The sequence below is a fragment of the Rhinopithecus bieti genome, unplaced genomic scaffold (assembly GCF_001698545.2).
Source record: "Rhinopithecus bieti isolate Rb0 unplaced genomic scaffold, ASM169854v2 scaffold_20310, whole genome shotgun sequence".
Classification (NCBI taxonomy): Eukaryota; Metazoa; Chordata; class Mammalia; order Primates; family Cercopithecidae; genus Rhinopithecus; species Rhinopithecus bieti.
The window spans coordinates 1693596-1703328 of record NW_016810331.1 but is presented as its reverse complement, the minus strand read 5'-3'; the positions used below and the strand labels follow the sequence as shown (position 1 = coordinate 1703328).

Genomic DNA, 9733 nt, shown 5'->3' with positions numbered 1-9733 from the left:
CATGTTAAAATGGTATTGCAGACTTTTTGTATGGAGGTCACTTTACTTCCTTTAGATTGGTACGTTTTGGCAAAAGCTGTTCTGACCCCATCTCAGCATTTACAATTTTGTACTTGGTGGTCCGAAGAGGTCTGTCTGCAGGCTCAGCTATGTCAGACTAATGGCACTCTAATTACTCAGGTTCAGCTCACAGGTTCTGATAATTTCTCTGATACTTATGCCCAATTAGGCTTTGATACTCTTACCACAAAACAAGTAACAAAGGCGTGTATGAGAGCTTGGGATAGGTTTCGCGCCCCAGGCCAAGCTCCTGTTTCTTTTACTACTGTTAAACAAACTCAATCGCTTTTACTACTTAATATCATTTTAAACAAAGCAGATAAGACACGTAGCCCTGGAATGGGCTCCAGCGGTGAAAAGGCCATTTATTGGATTAATGTAATTAATGCAATTTCTAAACAATGGCCCACCTGCACCATACACATTCAAGGAAAAAAGTTTGAAGGCCTAGTAGATACTGCTGCTGATGTTTCTGTTATTTCCTCTAGTTTATGGTTTTCCTCCTGGCTTAAACATCCCTCTAACATGGGACTAGTAGGTGTTGGAAAAGCTGAGAGCTTTTATGAGAGCACATTTATCTTGCCTTGCACTGGCCCTGATGGTCAAAAGGGTACAATTCAGCCCTATTTCATGCCAATTCCCATTAATCTTTGGGGTAGAGTTTTAGTGGCACAATGGGGGGCTGAAATTAATATTTCACATAACTCTTATAGTGCTCCCAGTCAGCATATGATGGAAAACATGGGGTTTGTTCCTGGCCCCGTTCGCCTGGGACAGCGCCTGAGCGGTGGCCCATCCCACCTGGATGTCCTGGGCCGGCTCCCAACCCACGCCTGCCGTCCAGGCCGCAGTGGGGAGAGGCTCGCGCTGGTCCTTGCCATGCTTGGCGGCGGGCTCGGGATCCCGCGTCGCACACGCCCCACCAGCCCTAGCCACCGCTCCGGAGGAGGGAACACCCCGGGCAGCCGTTCCGTGCCCCGACGGCTGCGAGCCCAGGAGCCAAGAGAAGCAGCAGGTCCCAGGGCCTACTCCGCAGCAGCAATCTCCAGCTTTGTTAGTGGGTCTGGGAAGCAGAGGCCACCGCCGGCCACAGTCGTGGGCGAGAAGAAGGGCGCGAGGCGGCCGGGCCTCCTGCCAGGCACCCCACGTGAGCACCGGGCTTCTCCATGACAGCTGCGGCCCAGGCTGCCTGGGGCCAGGGGCTCCGGCGCGGTCCGACCTCGAGGAAGGAAGGCGCAGCCTCAGTGGGGAAGGGGCAGGGTTGCGGCTCCAGCCACGAGGCGGGGGCAGAGAAACTACCCCGGCGCCGTCTGGGCGCCCAGCTCCGTTCCCGCCTCGGCCAAGAGACACTGGAGAGCGTCGGCGGCTGGGGTACCACAGAGCCCTGGAACTCACCGGGCGGCCTCGCGTCACAAAAGCCGACGGAGCCTGAGACGGGGCTCAGCTAGGCAGCCACGCTCCACCCCCGGCGGGCGGCGGGACTCGGATTTTGCGCTGGTTTTAAAATTGTGTCCTTGGAGCCCAGGACGCCCGGAGGAGCTTTCTGCGCCCCTCCGGTCGCCGTCTCCGCACTCAACCGACTTCCAGGCCCGCGGCTGAGGGGCGGAGGGGCGGGCACCGGAGTCCCACGGAGTCGCAGGTCCTCAGCCTGGGACCTGCCCGCTACTCTCCGGATGCGGGGGAGGGGGGGGGGGTTGGCGGTGCTCAGCCTCGCTGCGCTGCTCCCTGGGGTCCGAGGCGTGTGCTGCAGGCGGGAGCTGCGGCTCCGAGGCTTTCAGGAGCCCCGGCCCCACCATGGATGGAGAAACGCTGGGGGCTTCGAGGTCGCGGCTTCCGGAAATCCGATTACTGAGCAGAGTTGGGGGGTCAGGTTCGAAAGGGATAGCGCCCCGGGTTGTAATCACCACCCGGCCCGCCGCTTCCGCAGCCGCGAGTCTAGCGCGGAGCCGTTGGGTGGACCAAGCGGGTGAGGCGCGGGCAGGCAGCGGCTCCGCCTCGTAATCTTCCTCTGACCCGGGCCCAGGGGCCGGCCCCACCTTTCCCTCAGTCAGACCCCAACCCGGCTCTCTTGATCCCCGCCATCCCTCCAGGCCCAGTTCGCTTCAGAGGCGCGAGACCCGGAAAACAAGGAAGAAGCGAGCTCAGCCTCAATCCCCGTCTCCACCCCACTTTCGCGGCCGTTTCGCAGGAGAATTGAAGGGGGCAGGCCCCGGATTAAAGCCACTGCCTTCCCAGCCTCGTGCCCCTTTCCTTCTGTCCGTTATGATTTCTTTATTGTCAGGCCAGGGCCAGGCTCCCCGCGCTGCCGGAACTGTGCGGTTGGGAAGGGGTTCTGGAACCCACGCCTGGCGTCGGCGGGGGTCACCCCAGGGCCCTCGCAAGTGCACGGGGAACAGCTGGTTCCCGCCGGGGCGGGGAAGCGTGGACGGCGTGGGCTCAGTCGCCTGGCAGGCACGCGGGGTCTCTAAGGGTTGGCCACTGTCACGGGTCCTGTGGTTGTTGCTCCCCCCCACCCCGCCACGCCCTTCTCCTGGGAGGGAGATTTATTCCCTGGCTTGTGTCGGGAACGTGGCACCCTTGCAGGGACGCCCCCCGGAGTCTGATGCGGGGACTTTAAGATCAGAGGCTTGGGGGCCGGGCTGGGAAAAACTGGCGGAAAATATTATAACTTTACTTTCAATGCCAGGCTGTTGTGGAAGCTCCTGGGACAAGCCGTGTAAGTCCCCGCAGGAGGCTTCCGCGATATCCTAGGCTGCTGCTCAGTCCGCCAAGCTTTTATCTATTGACTCACAAGTGCGGCCTGGAGGAGGAGGCCGCGCCGGACACGCCGGCGGCGCCTTTGCCCGGCGCAGCCTGGAGGTGTGGCGCGGCCGCGCTGGGAGCTGTGTGTCGGAGGCTGGACCTGGGCACCCGAGGTTGGGCCGAGCGCAGGAGGTGGGCTCAGGGTTCTCCAGAGCATTCCCCTGAGCTGACCCGCAGGACTGTCTGGCCAGTAGGCCTGCGGCCCCGAGGCTGGAGAAGCCACTACAAAGGCAGCGCTGGCCCCAAACAGTGCGTCCTTTAAATGTTTTAATTAAGAATAATTAATAGGGCCAGGCGTGGAGGCTTAAGCCTGAATCCCCAGCGCCTGGCGAGGCCGAGGAGGGAGTATCCCTTGAGCCAAGAGGTTCAAGACTAGCCTGGGCAACACAGTCAGACTCCATCCCTACAAAACAAACAAACGAAAATAAAACAAACAGAAAACGAAATTAGCCGGGCGTGGTGGCGTGGGCCTGTGGAGGCTGAGGCAGGAAGATGGCTTGCAACCGCACCACTGCACACCAGCTTGGGCGACAGATCAAGACCCTGTCTCGAAAAATGTCTATGTCCGGGTAAATGTATAGATTTTAAAACTATTTTGAATGTGGCCTTTTTAATTTTAAACTGACCACTCTGGAGGAGACGCCTGACCCAGAGCGCTTTCCCTAAAGTTCGGTACCCAAAGTGCACTTTCACCTGGTTGGGGTCTCTGCCTTCTGCCAAGCCCTACCTCCTGCAGAGGTGGGCTCCATGGTGTCTCCCGCTCCCCCGCAACTAGAGAACAGTGTAAAGAATTGTCTGCCGGGCGCGGTGGCTCACGCCTGTAATCCCAGCACTTTGGGTGGCTGAGGCAGGTGGATCTGTTGAGGTCAGGAGGTCGACACCAACCTGGCCAACATGGGGAAACCCCATCTCTACTAAAACTACAAAAATTAGCTGGGCGTGGTGGTGGGCGCCTGTAATCCCAGCTACTCAGGAGGCTGAGGCAGGAGAATTGCTTGAACCCGGGAGGCGGAGGTTGTAGTGAGCCGAGATCGTGCCACCACAATCCAGCCTGGGCACCGAGAATGAGACTCCATTAAAAAAAAAAGAAAGAAAGAAAAAGAAAAAAGAATTGTCAACCAGAAGGAGCGGCAATTCAGAAGCACGCTTAAGCCAAGTCCTCAAGACTAGAAAGCATGGAGCAGGGGAGTCGTTTTGAAAGGTAAGGACAAAAGACCGTGGGCATGGATGGCTGAATCCGGGTATCAGCATCGTAATTTGTTGAGAAGGAGGCCGTGCTGTGTTGCCAGTTATTAGTGGGTTTAATTGGTTGATCCACAGCCCTACTAGTGGCCTAACCAGTAGCCCAGGGCCCGGGAGGATTTGCAGGTCGTGTCAGAATTTGATTGCAGTTCCTTCCACTTGGCATGAGGAGACACCATCAGCCTGATTGGGAGGGTCATGGTGAGATGGAGCCCGCCGAGGTGGCGGCGCTGAGCTGACCACGCCACCAACCATAGAGTGGGAGCCTTTCCTGCCCCCTTAACCGCAGCTAACATCAAAAGCACTGGTATGAGCTGTCTAGCTGCACTGGAACCTGAGTTGGTCTTTGTCTGTGATTACGATTCTGCTGCGTTTATTTTGCCAGTTCATTATCCAGCCCTCTGAAATCAGGCCTCCCAAATTTAGCAGGTGCTGGGGAGGACCCACGGAGTGGCTTGTGGGGGCTAGCTGGTGAAACTGCCCTTTCCTTTCTGTTCTGTGGGTGTGATGGTGTTTGAGAAATATGGGGCTATGGTTTAGGTGCACTTCACATGTGCAAAGATGGAGAAAGCACTCACCTACACATTTAGGCTCAGAATATTGATTGAAACATTTTGAATGATCAAAATAAAATTTTATTTTAAAGTTTCTCTTTGAGATTTTGCTTAAGTTTTGGTAGATATTCTTAAATTTTAGTGACCTCAGTTTGGGAATTACGCCAAATATTGTGTCCTTATTATTAGTTATATAGAACTGTGCCTTAGACTTTGTTAGAAACTTCTGCTTCACCTTGACTAACTCATTTTCCATTTCTGGTTGTACAAAATTAACTGACACTTTAATGCTGTGGCCTTTAAATAAAGTACAGTGTGACAAAAAAATACAAATGTTTTCAGAGATAAATGCATTCTTTGACATCTGAGGTTACAGCAAATCTATTCTTCTCCTGCTTGCTTGTTCAGAGTTGTAATATTTGCTTTGGTGTAGAGCTGAAGACATAAATTGGTAACCAGTGGAATTATATAGCTTCAGACTTTATTTATTTTCACCATTTGTTTCACTCATATGCAAATTTATTCCATACCAGGAAATGTCAATTTAATTATATTCCACAGTACACGGTGAATCATGTATATTTAATCAAGTTGTAAATACACTAGAACCAGATAAGCTCACAAAAATATATCAGCACATGATGGGTAAGTGACTTTTCCCTGAGAAAGCATATCTGTTTAACCTGCATGATCTCACCGCTTAGTGTTTACTTCTTTAGTCTACATTTGTTTCTCAGTTTTGAGTACAATCGTGATATGAAGAGACAAGTGAAATCACCACAATTTTGTTTTCCAAAATGTGAGACTATGCAAATACTGAAATGAGATTGAATATCCAAAATATCAAACCACAATTATGGCTTTGCTTTACTTTTTGCCCATTTAAGTGACATGTGGCCCAGAATAGTTGGTGGGTATTCCTACCACAACCTTGCTTAGAATAGTGGTTGGCTAAATATAAATTTTAGAGATGAAGTTTGTTCTATACCCGGATGTCAATGTGATTACTATGTCCACTTTACTTTCTTTAAAATACATATTTTCCTACTTTTCACTTTTTTCTTCTTGGTTGATTTATTTTGGCTCAGGGATTTTTTTCCCTTATAATCTCAAGAAATTTTTCTCATGTAAAAAGACATAATCGTGCCAGGTGTGGTGGCTCACGCTTGTAACCCCAGCACTTTAGGATGCTGAGGCGGGTGGATCACCTGAGGTCAGCAGTTTGAGACCAGTCCGGCCAAAATGGTGAAACGTCATATCTACTAAAAATACAAAAAATAGCTGGGTGTGGTGACAGGCGCCTGTAATCCCAGCTACTCAGGAGGCTGAGGCAGGAGAACCACTTGGACCCAGGAGGCAGAGCTTACAGTGAGCTGAGATCGTGCCATTGGACTCTAGCTGGGTGACAAGAGTGAAACCGTCTCCAAAAAAAAAAAAAAAAAAAAAAAAAAAAAAAAAAAAAAAAAAATTTTCCCTCTTCCTCCTTTCCCCCTAATAAAAAAAATTGAAAAAAAAAAAAAAAAAAAAAATGTAACTTTCCCTCTCTCTCTCTCTCTCCATATATAAAAGATCTGGAATACAGAGAGAAGCATAATGCTTTGCAGGTCATAGATGTAATCTTTCTTCTAGGAAAAATTTCTTTCAGATGTGACCAGAATTGGAAACATATTCCCTGCTGTCAGATAGCACTGGCTCAGGAGATGAATGAGGAGGAGCCTACAGGCTACCTCAAGGATAAGCAGCAGCAAAAGGCAAGCACAGGGGTGGCATGCACTCAGACTAGGGCTGCTCCTTCCTGGGCAAGTTTCAGAAACTCACTGACAGTTAGAGCTTGAAGCTTCCGTAGAGATGAATGCCCACGTTTTCCAGATGGGAGAACTGATGCTTAGAAAGGCTGATTTTGGGGCCAGACAGGGATCTCATTTCAGTATTTCTTGCATGAAACCATTCTACTTTCCACGTTTCTAATTTATAACTTTTAAAGGTCATTGTAAAAGGAAATAACATAAACATCAAGTCTGGAGGCTAGTGGTGGGATTATTCACATTTATTTTTCCACTTGACTTGATATTTCAGGAAAATAGTGATGCTTAAGTAATACCAAAATTATCCTGGGAATATAAAAAATAATATATCTGTTTACATTTTGGTGTGGGATGAGTAGAATCTTGTTTTCAAATTCCTTTTTGAAAGGCTATTAAGAATAAACTCTCACTTAACAGTTTTCTAATCCCTTGGTGGTATCCTCTGTCCTTTGGTAATGTGAAAGTAGAGCACACTTTTCTATTTTTGTTCCTGCTGCACCCCTCATAAGGTGAAGCATGCATAGAGCACTCCCAGGGTCAGCGTGAGCCCAGCACCGGCTCAGGCTGCCGATGCTCCAGAGTCAGATTCCGCCTTCCACTTAAGTGGCAGCCACAGGTAGACGTGCCCATCACAACCACCTCTGTGCGTTCATAATCTCTGTTTATTCTGCAAGTGGTTTCCACACGAAAAATGGCACAATGTTTCTCAGAAGACAACTGCATAAAAATCAACATACTTCAAATTCACAGCAAATAATCAGATAATTGATGAAACTACTTACCCAAACAATAATTGTAAATTATGCCTTCTGAATATATTTGTCATAAACTTGGAGTAAGGAATCCTCACAGGCACAGAACAATTCAAAAAATGCAAAGCTGTTTGTTAAAATACTGGTGCTTTTGGGTAGAAACTCTCATCCATATCCTGGTAAGGGTTGAAGTTGCACAGGTGTTTTCATTTGTCAAAACCCAGAAAACCATAAGCTTTAGAGTTGTGAATTATGTTGTATTACATGCAACCTTTCTTTTTAAAAATGAGCTGTAAGCGGTCTCCCAGACAGCAGCTCAGCCTCCAGGACTCTCTTCCAGCATGACCAAAGACACCTTTTCACACAAGATGGTAGCAACAAATCATAGGTGCAATCACACCAAATTCACAGAAGATCAATTGAAAATCCTCATCAATACCTTCAATCAGAAACCTTACCCAGGTTATGCTACCAAACAAAAACTTGCTTTAGAAATCAATACAGGAGTCCAGAATGCATGTTTAATGCTTCTAGGACTTTTCAGTGGGTTAGTCTAAAAGGTAAATGTCTTTTAAAATTTTTAATAAAAATTTATAATTTGTAAGTAAACCTTTCTGTTAACAGTCTTGATTAGAGGTTTTTAATTATGCTCAGAGATCATACATCTGTATCTTCTTCTATTTCATTTGAAAAGTACCAGTTTTCAATGTCACACCCATAATGAGGCAGAGTCTAGCTCTGTCTCCCAGGCTGGAGTGCAGTAGCACGATCTCAGCTCACTGCAACCTCCAACTCCCAGGTTCAAGCAATTCCCTACCTCAGCCTCTGGAGTAGCTGGGATTACAGGTGCACACCACCACACCTGGTTATTTTTTGTATTTTTAGTAGAGATGGGGTTTCACCATCTTGGCCAGGCTGGTCTTGAACTCCTGACCTCGTGATCCACCTGCCTCGGTCTCCCAAAGCGCTGGGATTACAGGCATGAGCCACCGCGCCCAGCCTTTTCTTTCTTTCTTTCTTTCTTTTTTTTTTTTTTTTTTGAGACGGAGTCTCGCTCTGTCGCCCAGAATTGAAGAGCTAGGCACAGATTCCAGAAAAGACCAGAACCTGACTTTAGATTCAACCCAGAGCCATAGGCAAGATCAACCTGGTGTGGAGTTTCAACGTAGAGAAGCCAGCCAGTGTCATATCATCTATAGCACCTCTCAATTACACACTCTTATCAAGGCATTTATGAAAACCCATACCCTGGGATTGATTCCAGAAAACAACTTGCTGAAGAAATTGGTGCTTCAGAGTCAAGAGTCCAAATTTGGTTCCAAAATTGAAGATCTAGATTTCATCTCCATAGAAAAAGAGAACCTGTTGTGTCCTTAGAACAAGAAGCCCAGGGGCAAGATTTCTGAGGGACTTCAAGGTACAGAAGATACACAAAATGACACCAACCTCACTAGCACTCTCATTTCTCTAGAGTCAGAGCATGGTGAACACGGTCAAGTTCAGTGTATTTGATATTATCAACTTAGGCCCCAACTCTCTCTCATAGTCTTTCTGGGAATCCATCTTGCTGAAAGTGCGAGCTAAACCTTCTGAAGATGGTAAAGAACTTGGCTGGGTGTTGTGGCTCACGCTTGTAATCTCAGCACTTTGGGAGGCTGAGGCGGGAAGATTGCTTGAGCCCAGGAGTTTGAAAACAGTCTGGGCAGCATAGTAAGACCCTGTCTCTCTTATAAAAAACAAAATAAATAAAAAGGACTGTAGGAGGCCGAGACAGGTACAGGAGGCACCACACTACCCTATTAACACAGCCTGGATCCAGAGTTCAGCAGAACTTGAGACAATGAAAATAAATTTAGTAATAATCATTTTTCAATCATCGCAGTACTTATTGATTTGGACAAAAATCAGTTAATGTCAAACACTTAAAGTGATGCTGCTCTGCCTATGGAGTAGCCATTCTTTTATTCCTATAGTTTCTTAATACATTTTCTTTCACTTAAAAAAAAACCTTATAGTTTGATGAAGAATGACATATATACTTCATCTCAAAGAATCTTCTCACACACACTTATTAATTACAAGAGGAAAATCAGTAATTTTGCAACGGAGAAATATGGCCAACTCCACCTTAACCAAGTGGCTTAAAGTCACTGCACCAGTAATGGCACAAACCAATGTGAGATGCTTCCTGATAGGATACACTAAAAAGGGCACAGTCTCTTCTGCATGTTGCTGACAAAAAGTGGGTAAGCTGAAACTGAAACTAATAATTAGGCAATGTTAAGCAAACACAAATTCAGGTTGACAGTCTGCAAAGTAGCATCCACGTACTCTTCAGCAATGGATTAATCCTAGCTACTCAGGAATCTGAGGCGGGAGGATTGTTTGAGGCCAGGAATTCCAGATCAGCTTGGGCAACATGATGAGACCCCATCTCTACAAACACCTTTTGAAAAATGAGTCGGGCTGGGTGCGGTGGCTCACGCCTGCAATCCCAGCACTTTGGGAGGCTAAGGCG

At 48.2% G+C, this 9733-nt stretch overlaps 1 protein-coding gene and 1 pseudogene across 1 annotated transcript; both read left to right on the top strand.

Annotated features, from left to right (window-relative positions):
• Positions 1-469: 469 nt before the first annotated feature.
• Positions 470-2279, top strand: LOC108541946 (uncharacterized). The gene is made up of 2 exons (XM_017891718.1): positions 470-1699; positions 2151-2279. Exon 1 carries the CDS (start codon positions 586-588, stop codon positions 1228-1230), a length of 645 nt encoding a protein of 214 aa, XP_017747207.1. The 5' UTR covers positions 470-585; the 3' UTR covers positions 1231-1699; positions 2151-2279.
• A 5277-nt stretch (positions 2280-7556) lies between these two features.
• On the top strand, positions 7557-8702 carry LOC108541945 (double homeobox protein A-like; annotated as a pseudogene).
• Positions 8703-9733: the final 1031 nt, after the last annotated feature.